Source organism: Melanostigma gelatinosum (assembly GCF_949748355.1).
Source record: "Melanostigma gelatinosum genome assembly, chromosome: 6".
NCBI classification, from domain to species: domain Eukaryota; kingdom Metazoa; phylum Chordata; class Actinopteri; order Perciformes; family Zoarcidae; genus Melanostigma; species Melanostigma gelatinosum.
Window position 1 is genome coordinate 23,126,173 of NC_136639.1, and position 23,443 is coordinate 23,149,615.

Here is a 23,443-nt window from a genome sequence, read left to right on the forward strand (position 1 = left end):
GTTCTGCGTTGGGAGTTGGAGAAGGATAGAGCTAAAGTGCTACCACGTATTACGTGGTTTGTTTCTGTGGTTGCACGCGGTGGGAAATAGTAAAGAAACCCGCTGGAGGAAAGAGATTTAATGATGCACAAATTATGCTCCAAACTGTCTCGCTGGGAATCTGTTTCCTGGAAACGTTCACAAACAGGAGGAGAGATGGGACAGACAACCGATTATGATTTGACTAAAACGTCTGAATTATCTGCTAAATGTGGTTTATAAGCACATTACGACAGCGCAAAACCATGAAGTAAGGAGGGGGGGGGGGGCCGCAGGAGACTTCCCCCCTCGTTGTGCATCATCTCTCCGTGGATGTTGGCAGACGCAGACAGTGCTGACAGATAAATCTCATTTTAGAGAAGTGGGCTAAAATAATTCTCTGCTGCGATGAGTAATCAACATGTTTTTGATTCATTAAGTCCTGCTCAGTGGCAGACCACTGAGGCCCACTGACGGGTTACAGGTAGCACTTTAGTATTTTTAGCCTCTACTGGCAAAAGTGCGCGATGATTAAATCCAAAACGGGACTCCTCCTGCAACCGCTCAAAGCTGAGAAAGCCAGGGGAGGTGTCCTTGAGGGAGTGCGTTGCCGATGGGGAAAGCGAGAGCGAGTGCTGTGCTGACCCTAAAGCGTCTTCCTCTGGACATACTTAACACACCGGCCCCTCCACTTGACTAGAAGAAAGCGGCACAGGCAAAGGCCCGCTGAGATACAGCAGAGTGTTTCGGGCGTGAGCGCTGGGACTCTGGAAGACGGCGCCCAAAAGACATGCTTCCCCCTGTTGGAGAGACTGCGAAACCTCGACAGCGTTATCTACGTATCTGCGATTCCAATGGGGAGGACAGTGTGTTCTTGAAACTTGAAAGCACTTCGAAGCTGTCACAAACACATGTGAAGGAAGGTAGATGGGGGAAATGTGTGGAGAGCGCATGCTTCTATTTAAGTGCACGTTTTTTACTCTGGGAAAAACAACAATGCCGTCTCTCTTGCTGATCCACGCGTTGCGTCCACAATACCTGTTGTAGGAACGATGCCGTCGCTGCCCTCACTGCAGAGCCGTGAGAGCAGGCTGGTCTTCCCGGCGCCCGTCAGGCCGATGCACACCACATCATACTCTGGTCTCGGAGGCGGCGGTCCTTTACAGCACAGTGCCCGGAAACACTAAGATGAAAAAAACAAAACAAAACGGAAACAGTGAATTCATTGGGAAACAGAACAGAAAGGGTACCTGTGTACGTGGGAGGGTGGCTAGGAATCAGCCTTTTGTTCCACGGTAACCCAACTGCAAATCAGGTCTGGTTTATAAAACACTTCGAGATTGATGCAAGAGGAGCAAAATGTTTAACAACATTTCACCAGAAAAGTAGTTTTTTTTTTTTTTTTAAGGAAGAAAATAAGGACGGAGGAATGACGAAGATTAAAACCACAAGATGCTTTACTTTCACGATTTCTAATGCGTTAAAAGTCTACATGACAACAACAAAAAAAAAAAAAAAGGACGTCGAAGGGAATAGGATTGTGCAACTGGTGCAACATGTTTTTGTCTGCAGTGTCGGTGTGTGTGTGTGTGTGTGTGGACCCCATCTAACTGGGCCCTTGTGGCGACCGGAGACAGACCTGTCACTCCATGAATCACGGCCTGGGACTGAGAGCCTGCTGTGAGACATTAAGGGGCAAATGCGGTGTGAACCGTGAATGAGATCTTTAAAAACTTGTGCGGAGAGATCAGTGCACCAAACTAAAAAGAGATCTCTTTTATTATCAAGACAGGAACCAGTCTGGACAAGGCAGGGCAGACACACACAACACACACACACACACACACACACTCTCTCTCTCCCATCTACAATATCATATTTCAGGTGGAAGAACATCAACACGGAAGATTGGTTACTGCTCTTGTCGGGGGGGACCCTGTTCGACACAGTGAGACTCTGTTCAATCCAAAGAAAGCATACACAGACTGTGGCGCGTCCGCATTTCACCAGGTGTGCTTGGGCACGCCATTAAAAGTTGTACCTCAGCGGGAAGAAGCAGATATAAACAAATGAGGGGGGGGGGGGGTAGATAAATATTCTGTACCAACGTCCAAGTATCTTTGGCAAATGTTCACGGTTTAGGTGTAGTACAAGACCACGTCTCGTCTGGAGGTGTAGCGAAGCGAAATGAACGAGCCTTTTTACTCGGCGGGCGACGAGGGAGGCGCTTCTCAAGCGTTGCCCCCAGATGTTTGTGACCACCAGGGTCAGTTTTCAGAGCCATGCCGAAACGGGGCTGCCGTTTGATGGCGGTGTGGGGGGAACCCCCTTCAGCAGAACCAGACGTCGGCTGAGCAACCCGACCCCCCCCGACTCCTGGGTGAACCCGCCAGGTCGGCTCAAACAGGAAACAGTCTCCTCCTCCAGGAGACCGGTAAGATCAGAAACACACGCACGTCAGATGGGGAGGGGGGCCACGTGATGAGGTCATTCTTATTCTCCTTCTTGCTTTCCCTCTGAAGCGGCGCAGAAAGATTTGAAGGTGGGATCTATCAGAGGACACACGGGGGATTGTAGGTGGAAGAACCGGAGTATCTATATATTTATTCACCCTCCCTTATAGAATTATCACGAGACCAAGGAAACATGACAAAAAATAAAAAGGCCGCAAAGCTGTGGGAGCAGACAAACGGGACGGCTCCCGCCGCCACCTCTCCCTCCACGTACAGTGCGGATTTCACAAAAGGAGCATCCAGGGCCTGACCCCTGGGGTCCCTGTGTACACAGTGGGGGCCCCCAATCCACCCCCCCACCCGCGTGAGAGCGAGACGGGAGCTCCCCACCTCTGGGATTTGACAGCACGAGATTGACGAGGAGCACTCGGTCAAAAGGCTCACAGGAAAGAAAAAGAAGAATCGGTCCGAGGGCCTTTCATCGCCTTGAGACACGCCCCTTTCCCGTCGCCGAGACCGGCCCGTGATGACCGCCTCCGTGGATCTCAGAGGCATCCAGACCGACGACTGTGATTAGAACTGGAAATTGAGTTCTGAAGTATGCGGTCAACTGTTCCTAAAATGTTGTTTTGAGTGACTTGCGGCAGGTTCGCCCAATGCCGCAAAATCACAAAGCCAGAAGTTTAAAAAGATATTCACACATGTGCTGTCGCACAACAAAAACATGTGCTCACGGAGGCTTATCAGCTTTTCGTGCTCGTTTGTTGAGGCTACTATCTAACTGCTACTATGAGCCCACCTGTGCATTCAAACATCATTTGAGACTAAACAAATACAACCTTGCAGATCCTCGCCAAAAGGCTGTCCATAAAAAGTCCTGGACTTTATCGATTGGCCCCGATTGCCTCTTATGGGATTGGACATGTTTTAATTGCGACTTCCCCAAGAGACATTACCTCACTGTTGTAGTGAAAGTTGATTAGCTAGGCTTTATGTAAATGTCAAACAGTGCCGTATAAATGTATATATTTATATAAAGCCGAAGACAGCCAGGCTGCTTGAAAAAAAAAAATACATCAGGATACTTAATGGGTGATATAACTGGGCCTCCTGGCAGAGGACCAGAGCTCAAGCACACAAGAATAGAAACTGAAGGCACTGCTGCAGGTCTACCTGTGCTTGTGTGAGGACAGGTCAGGTCCATAACTTCAGCTTCGTAGCATTTAGCGTCGTGTAAATGACGGGGGAGGTCAAGCTAGTGGTAAAGGGAAACAAATACAGAAGTTCCTTTTTCTCCAATCTTTTCCCAGGCTGCATGTGTGTGGTATGCTTAAAGTCACACCAAACACATGAGGCCTAACCAACACTGCCGTATTGCATACCGACGCATGATATCCGTGGAACGACGTGCTGCATAAACAGAGAAAGATCAAGCAGGTTTTCGGCCACTGCAAGCTGAGGGGTTCGGTTGGAGTTGAACAATTTGGAAGAAAAACTGTTCTGTTGTTGAGTCGGAACCCATCACTACTGCAAAAATATAAATACAAATCACCTGACGTAGTTGGACTGAATTGGAGCCAGGCTCTTTTTTAGCAAACCACTTTGTATTTTTAGAGGTAATAAATGTGGGTTAGAGGGAAGCCGCAGCAGCAGCAGCAGGCCGGTTCGTGTTTCACTCCCGTACTCACCCGGCTACTGCAGAGACACCACAGGGAAGGGGAAAATGGGCAGCGGCGTGACAGCATGCTCCCAAATTGAGGTGCCCCGACAAGCTCACACAAGTTTCTATGCTGCGGTTTTCTTCCTCGCTTCAGTTGTGACATAGCTGCTAAACACGTCAAAGGATACATGCAGCATGTGGTCTACCAATATTACTGCTGAATACTATTTTGGTTTCGAAGAATGATATGCTGCGTGAAGGTGCATGTTTGATTTCTTGATGTTTTTTTGCTTGGGAACATATATAAATAGTAATAGTGCTGTAAAGCATCTGAACATTCACCCATTCGACACATACATTCTTTGTTCTTTGGGAGTTTTTTGGGAGTTGAGCATGTTGCCCATGGACACTTCCACATGCGGACTGGATGAGCCGGGGATCTCCTTAACCACAGCCTCCCCAAACGATGAATCTAATGTCTTGGCCGGAAAAGGTTTGCCGTCTTTTGGGATCATCACAAAGTATAGCAAATTTTGGTATTTGATTATCTGAACTCAGTGGCGGGCCATGCATTTTATACCTGGGCCTTCAGTGCTGTCCTGCAGCTCAAACACCACTTAATAACCTCATTATGACGCGCAACCTACGGTTATTTGTTTCTAGGGATGTAACAATACAGGTATTCGTATTAAACCGTTCGGCACGAGACTTACGAACCGAACAATACGTTTGAATAATACTAGTGTGTTTGTCCTCCTTCAGCCATTGAGTGGTAAAAAACAAAGCTCGGTAAAAAAAGAAGTCCACACCAAGCAAAATGCAAAAGAATTCATAATTTCTTCCTTATCTTTCAATTTGAACTCTTACTACTCCGACTAAGCCTCTGATGGCTACTTTAAGTTTTGTTTCACAATAGGCACATGCTCACCCACTGACCAATCACAGCACACGCTGTACCTTACTGCAGTGCTGCGCCTTAAAACTGAGCTGCCCGTTAATGCTGACGTAGTTGTAGGCCAGCTAGCAGGCTCTGGCATGTCAAAGAATACGCCCAACATGTCAAATTAAAGATCTGATTTGTTGAAGACTATGACAATCAACAATATCGTCCCCATTCACTTAAACTGCAAAGGGATTCACTTGAGAGTCTACAGGCCTGGGTCTCTCTTCTTACCTAGAGACAGAGGTGAAATCTGATTGGATAAAAGCTCTACTTAAAACAAGCTGCACTGGAAGCAGAGCAACTGAGGAAGATAGTAGCTGTGCAATGAGAAAATAAGATAATGGGAACATTTTTTATAAATTATAATACATGTATAAAATAGCTATAACTTTGTGATTCTGTTTAGGCCAGCAGAGAAGGCCTTGTCGGCCCTGACGGCCCACCACTGTCCAAACTTATTTAAACGCATCTAAAAATACCAAATATGAGAAATGTAACAATTATGAACAAGACATGAATGTTCCCATTCGAACCAATGGTGCAGCCATAAAAAAAAATATATATATATAAATGGAATAGTATTGAGTCCTAGAGCAAGCAGACAGAATACAACGTGTATTTCAAAAACTATGGGAAAAAAGTTGACCTGCAAAGGTTGTCAAGGAAATATTTCTACTCCCCAGTGATCATCAGTGATTGACTTCTCTCATCGGCATCATTACTGCCAGTGAAAACCTCCAACAGCACATAAGGCCTACACATGAACTGGGGGGGGGGGGACAGAGGACAGTGTCCTTGCTCAACGTGGCCGTGGCGCGGCACACTTCCTCTTGAAAGGTAGGTTACACATCAACTGATACGCTTGAACTGTTTGCACTCGGCCCAGCGATGGCGTTAATGAGGGTAATAATGCCCGTTAAAAAACGGCTGTATCACATTTGCCTCCTGGCATTTCCAATCGCTGGGCACACCAAAAAAACATGACTTCCTCCCTGGCTGCCAATTTACACAAGCTGGGGCATCTTGATTTCCCAGCAACAGTGGGGCTAGTGAAGGAAATAGGAGGAGAAAAAAAGGAAAGGACATCCGAGACACTTAGCTCTGGGAGTCATCGTCACTGCAGACAGAAGGACACGGACGGGCAAGCGGCTCTTTTTTAAAAAAAAATTCCAGACCAAGTGTCGGGACAACACTTGTGTGCATGGCTCACTCCTGACCTTTTGAAAATGACAGTACTTTATATGGGCGTCCCGACGGAGGAGCGGCGCTAACAGATATGTGTGTAATACACACCGGGCCACCGTCATAACATGGTGCCTGCAAACCGGGGGGGGGGGGGGCATGCAGGGGGGCAGTCCCGTCAGGGAATGGAAGGAAGGGTAGATGGGGAGCAGGGAGGGAAGGGGGTGGAAGGGGGGTGGGGGTGGAAGGGGCACATTCATTCATCCTCATTCATCTTCTCCATCCTCCCCCCTTCAGTTGTTGTTATTTGCCGCTTTGAAGCCGGGGGCAGGGGGTGCACGGTGGGACACAGTGTGGCTCGGTACAGTGTGTGAATGTGTGTGAGTGTGTGTGCGTGTGGGCGCGCTGCATGCCATTCTCGTTAAGGGGCGAGAGAGACATGCTAGACACACAAGGCCGCAAGCTGCACTCTGCGCCGCGCTTCGGGTCCGAGGTTTCTTACGCGAAACAACTCGCCAAAAACCGCCCGCCAGCCTTTATTTCTGCTCCATAACGAGATGCATATTTCGGACCAAGAACTCCGGTACCTCAAGGCCTACTCCACTAATCTCCTAACCGCCGCCATTGCTGCTCTCCTCGCACAATCCCCCCCGGGGGGCACACACGAGGCGATACCTGAGGTGCGGTGCCCGTCAGCCGGATCTCTCAAAACCTTAATTGCGAGACGAAGCAAACTGAATGCTGATTGGGCGGTGTGGTGCGCTTTTAACCATGGCCGCCCGCGGGTGATGGAACCAGCGTCGGAAATACACGAGGGCAAAGGGCAAAACTGCCCCGAAGAAATATAATTTTGCCCCTGATATCACTAGGAGAGGGGCAAAAAATGCCCCCACAATTTCCTCTAATAATAATGATAATTTAATGAACTTGTCAAAAACATCATAGCCTATATGGCCCGGTCCAGTTGCCATAGAATGGTTTTGATTTTCGCCTTGACTCATGTTGCGTGAAGAATCAAATGGAGCGCTTCTTAATTAGACCTGTGACTGCGGTCAAGTCAGCAGACACTTAAATGTTAGTGCACCTATATGCTGAAATTCACGGTAAACTCGTTCAAACGGCACAGATCGGGAGTTAGCAGAAAAGATTAACGTGAGACAACATCCGGTTTCTTCAGACGAACATCCGGTTTTCAGAATAAGATGCCAACAAAGTATACATATTGCATAATGGAAATGAGATTAAATGAATTATATTCACATTAAGTATCAGCCAGCCAGCCAGCCAGCCAGCCAGCCAGCCAGCCAGCCAGCCAGCCAGCCAGCCAGCCAGCCAGCCAGCCAGCCAGCCAGCCAGCCAGCCAGCCAGCCAGCCAGCCAGCCAGCCAGCCAGCCAGCCAGCCAGCCAGCCAGCCAGCCAGCCAGCCAGCCAGCCAGCCAGCCAGCCAGCCAGCCAGCCAGCCAGCCAGCCAGCCAGCCAGCCAGCCAGCCAGCCAGCCAGCCAGCCAGCCAGCCAGCCAGCCAGCCAGCCAGCCAGCCAGCCAGCCAGCCAGCCAGCCAGCCAGCCAGCCAGCCAGCCAGCCAGCCAGCCAGCCAGCCAGCCAGCCAGCCAGCCAGCCAGCCAGCCAGCCAGCCAGCCAGCCAGCCAGCCAGCCAGCCAGCCAGCCAGCCAGCCAGCCAGCCAGCCAGCCAGCCAGCCAGCCAGCCAGCCAGCCAGCCAGCCAGCCAGCCAGCCAGCCAGCCAGCCAGCCAGCCAGCCAGCCAGCCAGCCAGCCAGCCAGCCAGCCAGCCAGCCAGCCAGCCAGCCAGCCAGCCAGCCAGCCAGCCAGCCAGCCAGCCAGCCAGCCAGCCAGCCAGCCAGCCAGCCAGCCAGCCAGCCAGCCAGCCAGCCAGCCAGCCAGCCAGCCAGCCAGCCAGCCAGCCAGCCAGCCAGCCAGCCAGCCAGCCAGCCAGCCAGCCAGCCAGCCAGCCAGCCAGCCAGCCAGCCAGCCAGCCAGCCAGCCAGCCAGCCAGCCAGCCAGCCAGCCAGCCAGCCAGCCAGCCAGCCAGCCAGCCAGCCAGCCAGCCAGCCAGCCAGCCAGCCAGCCAGCCAGCCAGCCAGCCAGCCAGCCAGCCAGCCAGCCAGCCAGCCAGCCAGCCAGCCAGCCAGCCAGCCAGCCAGCCAGCCAGCCAGCCAGCCAGCCAGCCAGCCAGCCAGCCAGCCAGCCAGCCAGCCAGCCAGCCAGCCAGCCAGCCAGCCAGCCAGCCAGCCAGCCAGCCAGCCAGCCAGCCAGCCAGCCAGCCAGCCAGCCATGGGACATTTGGGGGATACGCTTCACTCCCATTCCGTGCCTCGACAATGCACATCCAGTTCACGCTGATTTGCTTGGCACTGTTTTGCAGGCATATCATCCACTTATTCTGAAGCAACATCCTCTCCGTCTCTCTCTCCGATCACCCCCGCCACCCAATTCATCCATCCCACTTCTGTCTGTCTGGCCCCCGTTTCAGAGCTCCAACACTGTTGCCCTGACGCTAAGGTGTCTGGACAAGGAGACATGCTGGAACACACAAACATGCATGGCCGCGCACACACACACACGCGCGCGTGCAGAAAGCCATAGAGTGAAGTTAGAGCGCCCCCCAGCTTTCTGCTGGGCCGCACTGCAATCTAATGCTTTGCAAAAGGAGAAACAATGCATTGCGGCAACTTAAGTTACTGTAACTGAATCTCCTGATCTACTTGAGACAAAAAATAAAATCATTAAATGGTTTTCAAACAAAACAAAATCTAAATTAAAATCAAAACAAAACAAGCTAAATGACTGTTGACATATTGCATTTGTGGTCGGCTGAATCAGATTCTGTCTTCCTTTCTTCATTAACATGAGAAAGGAGGACATCCAGAAACGCTTCCACAGGAATCGGCCTCGTCACAGTGAACACAGTGTTCCCAACACAAACTGGAAAACAGCTGAGCACCGCCTGGTATTTAGGAGATATGGGGTGCAAGGTGGAGTTTCAACCGACTGCCTGACTGAGGGTGATGTGACCAACTGACCGTCTGGGGCGTAAAGTCCACTTTTTAAGAGACAACTAAGACAGGTCTAGACTGCAGGGCAACAACAACCCCCGCTCCTCTTCTCGACCCCTTCTCCAGCGAGCAGCTCCAGCGTTTGGCCCGAAAATGGCAGCTCGTGACCCCGCGTGGTCGAGGAGGAGGAGGCCAGATCAAAGGCGGAGGAGCGGCCTTGGAAAAACATTTGGGCTGAGAATGGACGGGATATCTGTCTGGAGGCCTTTCCCACTGGGCTCACTGGTGCTAGGGCCTGGGGATCGGGTTACCACCCGAAAAAAGGACGACATGAAAGGGGGGGGGGGGGGGGAGACGGACGCTAATCCGCATGCGTTGGGCTCTCTCTCTCCCTCTCTGTCCTCCACCTCGCACTCTGCCGCCGCCATGTATCCCATCTTCCCCTCTGCTTCTCACCCTCCTCAACTCTCGACCACTCAGTATCTCTGTGTCGCTCCCCAAACTACGCCGACCCAACACGCCCCCCAACCCCCCCAAGCTTCTATGCAACCACCACCTCACACTCATCCCCAACCCTTCACCCCGAAAAAACACTCAAGCGCCATCACAGAGGATTAACAGGAAACCCTGACACGACCCATTGTTAGGGAGGCAGAGGGGGCTTGGGTGGTTTTGCCACCCCGAGTGGGTCTTTTTTTTTTTGCTTTTTAGAGGAGACTGGGGCACTTCAATGGCCTCAGCCTTCTTACAAACCTCCCTGATGCACACACACACCCTTTAGACGAGGCAAGAGTTGTTCAGTAGCAACGCGCTAGGGCTAAGAAATGAAGGATGGAGGGGGGGGGGGTTGAAGGGTAGGGGACGGCCCATTTGCAGGAGAGAGTGGGTTAAAAGGAAAGCGCTCAGGATGGTGTATTTGTGTTGCGGGGGGGGGTGTCAGTGCTGTAAATCTCAATGTCACTGACAGGAAGACTGTTGCGGACCATTACCATAAATCTGACAAATGCTAATTTGATGGGAGACTGTATCTGTCTGGTCAGGGACCAGTCTAGACGGTCCTATTGAGGGGTCCTACGGTGTTGGCCCCTTGTTTGTTTCCAGCACCATCTGGACGTGGCAGTAAGTGCCCGCTGCTGTGGTTCACATGCGCGTACAGACGCGTAGAGTCAACGCGGTGCGCCGTTCCTATGACTTTGACCTCTATATGCCTGGAGAATAACATCCGCTTATTTCTGGAATGCAATGACTGTACGGTCCTCTATCACTGCAGGTTACCCACAGTATTTGGGTGATAAACAACAATCCCCCATTACAGTTCGCGTTAATTGCCAAATGCAATACGCAGGGGATTATATTAGAATAGCATAACACTTAAGTATAGCATGTCGGAGTGAAATAATCAGACCAAAGATGGAGGTTGCTTGGTGAAAGTGTGATTTAACAGGCTTGATTGACATGTTTGTCTCCGTGGTGTACATGTGTTAGTGAGGATGTTCCACATCCTTCATTAATTCCATTATGTGCATACACAACATTGTCGATGTAAAGTATAAAAGTAAAAAGTGCACTACAAAATGCATTTTCCGGTAGATATGTACCGGTTTTAGGAGCATCTAAATGTGTCCTAGTTTAATGATCTTTACATTATTGGTAGGGCGTGATACCTGCCCGTTTTATACAAAAGTTTCCATTCGTCAGGTCAAAGCAAACGTGCGCCACCCACACCCTCCGAGCGTGTGTCTAGGAGGACGTGTACTGATTCATACAGACTACCTCAGGGACAAACTAGTGCTGAAGAGGCCCCACAAAGACTGCAAACTGTAGGAGTAACAATTACATCATCGAAAGGAAGCGGAACAACTAAATCTGCCCTTTCGAATGTTTTTACAGCTTCAATAACTCTGAAGCTTGTAATAAAAATGACGTTTACGCAAAGCCCCAAAAATGCTGTTGGACAGATCGGAGTGTGTCATACCTGAGCTAACAGCTACCTTCCTACAACTCAGTTAGTTGAACAAAGACAGATTTTCCTTTGAGTTAATGCCCTTTTATTGAAGAGAACAACCCCCCCCCCCCCCTCCCAAAACTCTCCATCTCAACAAGCCTGAATAGAGTTCACCTGAGGAGAAGCTGGGACGGATCCAAGAGCTCTGGAGTGGCCCGGCCAGCCCTGCACAGGCTCCATGTTTGTCCTGTTCAGAGGCGCAGAGGAGGGTTGAGCAATGTTTCCCTACGGCTTACAACTTACACTGTTGTTGCTACGAACGTGTGAACGTCCCCTCGTCGATGTGGTTCAGGCTGGAGGTGGGTGGGTTGAAAGGGGTTTGATGGGTGAGATATTGACGGGAGAATTGTAACCCTGAGCAGCAGGTCTACTAGACATGCTAAGGGGGCCGAGGGGCCAGGGCTTTCCAGACCCCCCACCCCCGACACATTTATCTGTCTGGAGCCTACCTTGGAGCGCCTGTGTGTGTCGCGACATTTGGAGAAGTACATTAGGGCGGAGAATGGGGGGGGGGGCATGGGAGGGGGGGCATTAAGGGGGCCCACCCACGGGACTGTTTTCATGCTACCCTCTTTCTGTAGAAGAAAGCAAGAGGCTGAGGTGGTGGCAAGGCAGCTGCATTCACAAGACACCTTTGCACCATGGGACATCCAGAGGGTAGATAAGGGGGCCACCGAATTGTGGGGTAAGGGGGGGAAGGGGCGCCACTGGGTGCTATTATGGTATATAAATCTTGCAACTAGGAAGGGTGATTAGCTTGGCTGCATTAGCATACGGCGGCGGAGGAACTTTGGTTTACTGGGCACAGAGTAGGGCAAAAAGATTTTTTTCCTGCACCCATGTAGAGGATCAAAGCTCGAGGGGCCCCCTTTTGAAGGCCCTCAAACCAGTGTCCAAGAACCAAGGGGGGTGGGGGGGGGGGGGTGCCCCATCACATAGGCATAAAAAGGGTGGGTGGACGGGGAGGGCACTTCCCCCACTTATAATCAGTTATGGCGCATTTTCATACGGCATCCATCTATTGGCAGCAATTTTTGATAATAAAAAGAAACAGATCTTAGGGCCACATTCTCCCTGAAACAAGTGTGGGAAAGTTTCCAGCTTAAGGACATTGTCATTAAATGTGAAAGACCCCTCCCCATCAACTATTTCCAGGCCCCTTTGAGACAAAAAGGAAACCTGATGGGGACCGACCGAACAATAAATCAGTTTTTATACATTGTGCAGTAGCCGAGAATTAGGTTGATGAGCGGGGGCGACAAACTGGAAAAGCATTTTCAAAGGATTCTCACAGGATACGGAGAATCTTTGATTCTTTAAAACAGCGCGAGCTATTCCTCACATCACGTCGCACAAACGAGGCCCGGACACGTCGATCATTCACAACATCCCCGGTGACCTTGTTGAACATGTCAAAGTGTGCGGATTTAAAAAGAAAAAGAAAAAAAGGGGGGGGGGGGGGGGAGTGGAAAGCTTTCTTTTGCAATCTGTGACAAACCATAGACGTGGAGAGAACACTCCAAAACTGTGATTGGCAGATTGGCCTCCAGAGGAGTTTAAAGGCCGACAATATGGAAAAGCCATTAATGGGGTGCCACAAATGGTGACGCCGAGAAGGGAACGGAGGGACACTTTCAGGAAGCAGAGCGTCACGACCCTCGAGTATTGTTAGACATTAAGGCATGAGGAGAAATTTGTCATAACACATCGGCAATGTCTCCTCATTGCAACCCAAAAACGGCTTGTGCCGTAAAATCTCCCCTCAAGTAATTGTGATAAAAATGTGTTTATTTGTTATTGAGCACATCCGTTCCATAATATGTGCCATGTGCTACAGAGACACACCGTTCTACAGTGAGGGGAAACTGCCACAGTACGTCCTCTAGGAAGACGTTCTCGACGTCTCGCATCCAGAAAGTATGTGTCCATGGTAAGCTTTGGTGTGAACAGGTGTGTGAGGTCTGAACCGTTACAGTGGCATAGTCTACCTCATTCTCATTACCTGTATAACCACATAAAAACTTTCAGAAAACTCATTGGGTTCAAATAGTCTCGTTAAATTTTTTGCTCAAAAACGTCAATCATCCAAAATCCAGCGCAAGTATTTCAGATTCTTACTACTTTCACAGAAATACTAGGCAGTGAATGAGACTATTTACAAGCCCGTATTAACGGGATCGCAGTCGTACGCCAAGTGGTCTGTCAGTTTTAAAAGTGTGTTTTCCCACAACGGAGTAACAGAGCACAGCCCTCTGAAGCCACACACACCTACACACTGTCGGCTTTCACTTGATTTCTGGCATTTGAGTGGCCATAAAGTGACCGGTGCCACCCTTCTCTAATAATAGACCTATACATCACGCAATCAAGATGCATCATGGAGAAATGCAAGCGTGATCTCAGAAGTACATGCTATGTGCTGTAGACTTGAATTTATAACATGGTGGCGGGTCAAAGATGCTCCGGCATGGGTAGCTTATTTTTGCTTTCAAACATCGATCAAATAGTGTGCTTACCGGACCTGCACAAAGAAAACCAGGAGAGGAATAAGACCTTTCCTCTTCCCGTGTGAGTAACAGCTTTTCAAAAAACATTACAGGCGATGAAATCACGATTGCTATTGACAACCTTTTACGCAACCGGGTCCACAAAATTGCTCTGAGATCACGTCATCTGATACTGTTGAGCAACTCAAAATTCGCTCGTGTATTACAGAAAATTGGTGATTGAGCAAATTCAGTTGGAGAAAGAAACAAAAGAAATAATAATAATAATAATAATAATAATAATAATAATAATAATAATAATAATAATAATAATAATAATAATAATAATAATAATAATAATAATAATAATAATAATAATAATAATAATAATAATAATAATGAGGGACTCCAAAGCCAAACATCTGGGGGTAATTCAGGTCTGGGAAATCCTGAGTGGTTCCGTGCCGTAACCTCGTAACGGCGTTTCGCCGCGTTTGTCGGAAGTTAACCAGACACATTGTTTTAACCTTTGCCAGAGGAGCCTCTGTCTCATTCCCAGGGGCTGGCTGTGTAAGAGGGCCCACAACTTCAATGGGCCTTCATTAAACACAGTTAGTGTCAACAGTTAATTATGCAAACTAGGAGACTCCTCAAGTGGTTTGTGGGTCCCCGGCCTCCCCCTTTTCATTGCAGCCTCACACACAAAAGTACCACCCTGCAGCCCCACACACACATACACACACACACACACTACATATAGCACATACATTCAGTTACACGCACTGTACGCCATCCACACATTGCTTCTCCTCCTCTCTCGCTTCTTGTCAGGAATCAAAAATGGCGTTGTGGTGCCGATACATAAATGGAGGCCAGTGAGGCCCCTGAGGTCTCCAGTGGCTTTTTCTTGCCATCAAAGAACCTCCGGAAGGTTCTCGCTGGGTGAAGCTGAAAGCCCACCAAGTTCTCATCAAGACTAGTGGGGTGGGGCATCGGTGCCCCATCAAAAACAAAATGGAGAAAGAAAACCTGCATCAAAACAGTCAATTAGGCAAAAATGCATGACAGCCAAATTCGATGCATTGTTTCTGTGACGGTAATGACAGGCCTTTCGCTCCTCTGCCTCTACCGCACATCTGATGTCTGCGGCCCCCGGACTTTTTCAAAGGCTGGGAAGCCATCAGTAATTAATAATCACACGCCTTTGGGCCCCTCCGTAGTGAGTGGCGGATTCTTTGTGGGCCCGTCCTCAGAAAGAAGCTCGGATCCACTTCCACCTACCTCTCCTCGCCTCCCTGGCTAAAGCCTCCATCACTGCCTGCGGTTGGGTCCAGGTGCGTTGTTTATCATTTGAGGTGAAGGGGGCTCTCCATTGTAAGAGGGGGCTGTTGTGGGCACCAATTTATAACACACACGCACACACACACACCCCACCCCAGTAAGACCTCAGTCTGAACCCGTTCACCTCACACTAATTGTGTGGAGAGATGGGGTTGTTGTTTGAGGGGTGAAAACCAATCACACAGCACCCCCGAGAACTGTTTACACACATCACATTCCTCAGCTTTTTTGTTTGTGTCCTCCCTACAAAGCAAACTTCTCAAAAACAACAGTCTCGCATCGCTTATGTAATAGTCAAATTAGAACCAGATTGTGGCCTCCACTGGTCCAAACCCACCCAGTACTGAAGCTCTGGGAGCTGGGCTCCGTTCCTTCGATACAGGTGTCGTACGTTTACCTTCCAAACGCAAGCGAGAACTTCTTGCGGGCGACCCGGTGACCCCGCTGCGGCCTACTCCTGAAACCGCGGTACGCAGATAGTCTAACGAGTGACGAAGCATCGCTGGTTTTCATTAAGATCATCCACACACGTTGACACGGCCAATTACGAAATAAATGCCAGACATGTGAGTCTCCAGCATACAGGAGTTGTATGGTGCAACAACCAGAGAGAGGACTGAGCATCAGTGTGGGTCAGCTACACCTAACGGACCTGCATGTGCGTAAAGCATTAGGAAATTAAATAAAGCAGCGACTGTGAGGCTACAGTGGTGACTTTAGCGTTAAGTGTCGTAACGGGGTGAGTAGTGTAAAACCATTGAATTCATTACACCATCACCAGGGAAGATACCAAGTGTCTACAAATGGATCTGTAACCACATACTAAATAGGACAACTTTACGTTTCTATTAACTCGCCCCCTAGAATCGGAAGGAAGTACGAATGAAAAAAAGAGGGCTATGACCCCTTCACTGACGGGCCCCGTAAACACCCTCAGATTAAAAGCCAAAAGTCGCCACTTTAACCTCTTTGTCGCCGTTTTTCCGTTTTAAAAACCCACGATGTGCCGGAGTACGGAGAGGCCAACAACATGTGTCACCGTCCTGATGTGCTCACATGTGTGTGAAAGATGGCGACGATAGAGAAGGCTACAGGCTGAACCAGAGACACGTGTGTGTGTGTCTGTGTGTGTGTGTGTGTGTGTGCGCGTGCGTGCGTAGGCTACAACTACGCAAACTGCACGACTAAATCCCACACAGGGAGCATTTGACTAAGGCCAATGGACTCCACATGTCCTCCCCACTTCAAAGGGGGACAAGAACGTATCGCAGCACACAAGCCCCTCCTCCGTCTTTGCAGGGACGAAACTCAATTTGTGACGGTCTCATAGAACAACAGCAGTCTTAATAACCCGAAAAATAAAAAGACAGAGATGTACCGGCACACTGTGAGGGATGAACAGCTTCGGAAACGGCATTCAGGGACTAGTGTCTGTCTTCAATGCACGTTTGCGCTGCATTATCCTGACACCTACTGGAGGGAAAGACACCATCAATGCCTCGCTGAGGTCAGAATTAAAGCAGCATCGGGGAGCCACATTGCAGAGTGAAACAAGCAGCTCTTCTGACTGCATTTACTTAAATTGTGACACAAAGTGTCAAATGAGAATTGAAAATACATGAAAGATCTACCATAGCCGACTCCGTCAGATATATGCTAATGTTGCGCATTAAAAACGTTACTGTGAAAACAATCGCTGTGGTTAAATGAAAAATGAATAAAAGATGGAGCCGATTAACACCATGTGCAACACAGCCTGCTGTGATGCAGGAAGACAAGGACAGAAATCGTACTGTACCGGAAGAGGAGATGGACACCAGACAAACGGGGGGGGGGGGGGGGGGGGGCGGCGCGCGCACACACACACACTAGGAGTGCAAGAGCCAAGGCTGACGGATAGATGTGCACATTGGCGGTATTGCGGAAAGGAGCTTTTATAAACGAGCGAGGACAGAGGGAAACGTTTATTTAGTCAAAGACAGGAAAGAACAGACGGAGGCCAACTGTGCCATGATCAATCACAGACCTACCTATGACACTGTGCAGTGCAACCTGATTCAGAGGTAGCCAGAGCTCTTCCAGAGAGAGAGAGAGCTCTTCCAGAGAGCGAGAGCGAGAATGTGTATATCTGCATGTCACAAAGTGCGAGAGAGAAAGCACCTGACGGTGGATGTTGGCATTGAGTTCAGACTGCAGGTCTTAAATCATCTTTAAATGTTCCTGAAGAAGTTATGTCTGCTCTCTCTCTCTCTCCAACTACTTTGTGAAATGACCATGTAACGTTAATCAGGCTCACGACAAAGTTCTTATGACAGATGCATAAAAAGAGAGGCGGCAATATTAAAAGCATTAACTCGCGGATATGTTTAGAGTCAGATACGTTCCGGTGGGTTATCAACATGCTGGGTTTTATTTGGTTTGGCCCCCTTTCACAGTCTCTCTACAAGGGTGAAAGCGATCGCTCACAATAAACAAGCAGAGGACAGAAGACACCAGACGAAACCCCTACACGACATTTTTGCACCTTTTTGATGTGGCTTTCTTTTGTTGTTGTCACAAGCTATTACACGTCGCCTCAAATACCACGAAAACCTTCACAGCTGTCAGTCCGCCTCTCGACTGGCCCTGAGCTTTTACATACATCCCTCTGATGGGCGTGGCTTCTTCAAAACAAACTACAGCAGAGCGTGTGATGTCAAAATATGAATGAAAAGAATAAGAGGAACTTCCTTCACTAGGTCGAGAAACATCGGCCGACCCCTTGAATGCATCCATAAGTCATCCATAAATCCAGACTCAAAAAGCTCAATTCATGTGTGTAGGATGTCAGAATGCAGTTCACTAACACTGTACATGACACAGTACTCAGCCACTACGACAGACAGAGCTCATCGATGACTACATGGCTCCACCCAGAGGACGCAGGAGGGAAGTTTATAGAAATAATCTTTTGCTACAAGAGTAATTGAACGCAACTGTGTTTACTGAAACCTGATTTTTATTGTATTCTCTGTATCAGCTGTGCTGTTTCCAGCTTCTCAAGTGTTAAGCATTTTTTCGAAACTGAAGCACAGAGTTTAACACAACTAAAGAAAAAGGACGACACTGTGGACCTCCAATGAATCAAGTCCACATGCTGTCTTCCGTGTGCTACGTGGTGTATGCTGGGACACTAGCCTGTTCCTCAAGAAGGACAATCTCAAGCTCCTTTGACAGATGGGGGGGGGGGGGGGGGGTATTATTATTCATATCACTAAAGAACGTGTGTGCGTCTCATAAGTTCCTGCCCCGTATCGAAGAACTAATAAAAGGAGGAGGGTCATGACGTCACTGTGACATCATTCTGATGTTGGACTGGTGGCGCTTCAATAGAAGATAATGGGGGGGGGGGGGGGGGTGGTCCTACCAATTATCATTGTAAACAACCAGTCCATGTTTAACTTGAATGAAAGAGAGCTAACCGTAGCAGCACCGCTAACGGCTAACATATACAGGCTCTGTTCAGTTACATTATGATGCGTTCAGGCTCTGCTCAGTGTAAATGAGTATTGGGCGAAGGTGAATTATAACGCCGTCATGTGTTCACATGTGATCTCGTAAAATGTATTTTGGTGAGAAACGTTAATATACAAGTGTTTGGAGATGTTTTCACATTAATATAAAATAGATATTAGAGATGAATTATGAGCTGTTTAACTTCCTAACACTAAGCTAAAAACACCTTACAATACATAATAAAACTACAAATGACAAGATCTGTTTTATCGATAAAAATACAATCTTTTATTTCCTTATCATTTGAATTGTGTGTTTTTATGAGGGAAAAAACAGATAAATATAACAAAGTAAAAGGATGACATTTAGAATTTTTTATCCTTTACAGACTTCAGAAAAATGATTTTTGGGAAAATACATAATCTGGAGCCTTGTAGACCAGCTGCTGTAATAATAATAAAAAGTATGTTTCCCTGCTGTGGGATTAATAGATAATTATCACATCTTCTCTTCACAGGAGTCAAATGGAAAGTGCGTTTGTGTTCGTCACAATGAAACAGGTCTGAAGCATTTGGGTTGGAAGCTTTTACAACACAAATAGCTCTGATGGCATCCAAGAGTGCAAACGGTAGTAAGAGTGACTGGTGCCTCGATTAAGACGGGGTTCTTCCCCTCAAAACGTTTGAGATCCCATCAACCTGTCCTACATTGTTAGCTAGCACACTCAGTGCAAATGCTAATTTAGTTTATTGACAAACCAAGTAACTGTGTAAAAACTATAAAAGCTCAGGATTACTGAGGCCCCCACCTGTGTGTCTTGTCTCAATAAGTCACTGTAAATAAACGCTGTTGAATTTCTTTGATAATATATTTTTTTTAAAGTAGGCAGACAACAGAATCTGCATAGCCAACATTTTGCCACAAGTTTTACCAATGTTGGAAAAAAGATGGAGGCTCCCTGTGCTATATACTGTATATAATAAGCTACTTACATGTTTACAGTCTCTCCTCTCTGCTGTTTTGAGCAGCCTGCAGTTCAGAAGTTTCACGCAATGTTTGTCACGTGACTTAAGGTCTCAGCCGAATCAATCATGGCTTCCTGGCTGCAGTGAGGAGCTCAGAAATGAATGTGTTTCACAGGATTTCTTTAGACTAAACACTTTATTTGGGGCAAAATTGTATATGAGACATGTAGAATAAAATGTGTTTTATGAAATATCCCTATTTTAAGCTTAAGTTTCGGTTGAGTTTTCTGACGGATGTATTCGTCAGTGTCACACACAATGACAATGGTTTTACACTTTCTGGCTTCGAGAAAACTGGTTCGTTTTGGCGATCATTTAAAGAAAACATGCTTTGGGGGTTCAGAGGGTTAACTTTGTAAACTGGAGACTAAGATGAAATGACTTGGAAGAATTAGTGTCACAAACTGCTGGGATTCTGGGATGGACCCTCTTGTACCTCTTAATTGAAAATGGCGAGCCCTTTTTCATGTCCTGCTGTCAGTATTGGCCTGCGCTCTGTATTTTCCTGCATTAAACAAACAACTAAATGTCGAAATAAAGTTTAAAACGGACGGGCAGCTGGTGGTGAAGCTTCAGTCGGGACGCATTAAGTCTCGACAGTATGCAGTGAGCTTTAAAAACAATCAATCTCGGGGGCTCTGGAATAAAAGATTATCTTTTCTCAACCACAACAGTGTGTGTTCCAGAACAATAGAGGGCGCCATCACCCTTCTGTCAAATCACACCTCTCAATCATGTCAGGAAATCACTGATCTGGGATGGATGGAACCAGTTTGGGAAGTTTAGATGCCCACATGGTCTTTTGGAACTGATCCTACATCAGCAATGGTAGAACGGATCTTGACCTGTGTTGTTGAGACTCTCTTATACCAGTACGACAGGAGCAGGGGCTACGATGACGTTACTATAATGGTTCCACTGTGCTTCTGTTTCATGTCACTTCATGTGCATTGCTCACGCTGTGCTATATCTTGTATGTTATTAGCCAGTTAGCCATGTTTTATTTTCACTTTCCTTAAATGTCTGTTTGTTGTGAAAGAAGCACAGCTTACTTTAGGAAACAAATGTTCACACACTTTGGTTTAAAGCAGGGATTCCCAAAGTGGGGTGCGCGCACCCCTGGGGGTGCGCGAGCTGCATCTAGGGGGTGCGCGAGAGGAAAAGTGTAATGGCGGTCTGATGGTGTAACAATATTAAATATTTAAAAAAAATGTAATTTTAATTTAAAAACTGTCAGGTGGGACATCTGAAGCTATCAGTCGTAAAAGAGGAGAGGGACAGAGAGAGAGAGAGGAATCGGAGGCGAGGGGAACGGAGAGGTGCAGCACAGACAAATCGGGAGCACATCGGCCCATCGCGGAGTCAAGGTGAAAAAGAGGAAACGAGAGAGCATCAGACTGGGAAAAAAAGAGGAAATATGATGAAAAGTATCTGTGTCTGGGCTTCACTTGGATTGGCAACGCAGATTGCCCAAAGCCACAGTGCGTGGTGTGCAGTGAGGTTCTGGCTAACAGTCTGAAGCTCTTATTTACGTCACCACCTGAACACCAAGCATGCCAGTGCAAGTCAAAAGCCCCTTACATTGTTTATATCGAAATTGGAGGAGTTACAAAACAGCCCAAAACAAATGGAGTCTCATTCATGTGTTGGGTCTATAAATGACGCACTACGGACTTCATATCTGGTTACAGAATAGCGAGAAAGGGGCTACCGCACACAATCACTGAAGACGTGAGCTTGCCAGCTGCCAGAGAGATGGTGGAATGTATGATTGGGGAGAAAGAAGCAAAAAAGTTGGACATGATCCCGGTGTCCAACAACACTGTGTCGCGCCGCATCGATGCTTTGTCCGAAGACATCCTGGCGGCATTAGTCGCTCATTAATTGTAAATTAAATGTGATAATCTGCCTCTGAGCCTGTGCGTGTGTGCTCGCATCCGTATTGCTCTTTAAAAGTGACGCCTTGTGTCACTGAAAGATATTGAAACTTTGTTTCACACCTTCAGTTCATTTGCTTTGTTCCGATTCAGGGATTAATATGATACAATGTTGCAGTTGCTCCTTTGTTCGGTTTGTGTAACACTGCAACATTTAACAGCGGACTAAATCTTGTAAACAAATGCCACGCGCGAGCAAACTGTTCTCTCATTGGTCCGATTCTTATGCGGCTATGAAGGCTTAAAAGGCTCTGTTGCTTCTTTTTTTTTTTTTATTAAGGGGGGGGGGGGGGGTGCGCGAACCCAGTCGGGATGTAGAAGGGGGTGCGCGGCCTAAAAAGTTTGGGAACCGCTGGTTTAAAGGTGTGACATTAATGTAGTTTGAAAATAGTAATGGGAATGGAAGTACTTTTTTTTTTAGATTGTACTTGTCAGAGTAGTTTTATTGCAGCATACTTTTAACTAGTACTTGAGTATTTTGAGAGAATAATCATTACTTTTACTTTGTTACATTGGGATATATTCGTGGCGCTACTTTTATGTATTTATTTATTATAGGCAGGTGGTCAGCTGGTTATATCCTACCGCAGCCACGCCTCCACGTGACTCTGATAACGTTAGCGCTATGGCTTTAAAATAGCGCTAGCTGCTAACATTTAAGGCTCCGGTGGTGAACGCTGGTCTGAAGTCAGTACATCATGCAAACACTGAGCTGGCAGAGAGCAGTGAGTGTGTCTGTAATGTTAATGCTAATAAGTTTATTAACATAATCACAACTACTTTTGTTTCTGTTGAAAAAGAAGACAAGGGGGGGAGGGGGGGTTCTTTGTTGTTTAAGTTGCTCCTGAAGTATTTTTTTCAGTGAATAGTTTTTTACTGACCTAGATATTTAGATTTTACTTCTAATTGAGTACTTTTTTTGGGACAGTAACAGTACTTTTACATGTAGTATTGATGGTATTTTACCCATCTCTGTCTACGTGTCACTGGTGTGGCTCAGATCACCATTTTTCCAATACCAGTACTGATATGAAACATGAGTTTCAGTAACTATGTGACTTTTTTTAATACCTTGCTTTATAACGTGACACTTTATAAACCTGCCAACCAAACTTCTCCATTTTGAAATGTCACATATATACATACATACATACATACATACATATTACCTAAATAAAAACGAATAAAAAATTGACATTCAATGTCAACTTTCTGTAGTTCTCGCAGCTCCACGCTTCTGACAAATTTGGCTCATTGGCCCAAAATCCCCCATAGGACCGAGCCTTGAGTTACGTATACATCAAGAAGCAAACAAATGATTAAATGTGGGCGATTGCATCACTTTGTGTGCCAAAAATATATGTGGTCATTGAAAAAAGGAAACCCTTTTTATGGAATTGGGTCTCTCTCTCTCGTATCAAAGAGGATTACATCTGGGGGGCGGGGACAGGCCTCAGTGGGCGAATCATTTGTGTGCAGAGGGAGCAGTCAGGTATCAGGTTTTGGTGTTTTAGGAGTTTGTGGTTTCATTCAAATAGCGAGGTAAGATTTTCCCTGACGGACCAATACTCCATGAACACATGAAGCGTCTTCCAGAGGCCAGATTTGGTTCTCATGGAATAGCGGTGACTAATTGCGCTCCACAAAGTGGGATGCCTGTTATATGCTGCTGCAAAATAGAGCCGTCAGAAATAGTAACAGGGGCACGATGTGCACCGCCTCCGTGGTCGTCATTAGGAGTCCCTCTGAGAGCCGACAGACACCGTTAAACCTTCGCTGGAGAATCTCAACTCTCTATCACAACGACTGCCATCGGGCAAACAGAGAACATTCTAGAAAACTCCACGTGGTCACTGCACCCCCCCCCCCCCCAAAGTAAACTTGAA

The 23,443-nt window shown here is 47.5% G+C and overlaps 1 protein-coding gene across 1 annotated transcript in view; it reads right to left on the reverse strand.

The window, feature by feature from the left end:
• The window catches only part of arl15a (ADP-ribosylation factor-like 15a), a 110,573-nt gene that overhangs the window by 69,528 nt on the left and 17,602 nt on the right, over positions 1-23,443 (reverse strand). The window contains exon 2 of the mRNA XM_079270904.1: positions 1,057-1,201. Within this exon, the coding sequence (XP_079127030.1) occupies positions 1,057-1,201 (145 nt within the window). The remainder of the gene's footprint in view (positions 1-1,056; positions 1,202-23,443) is intronic.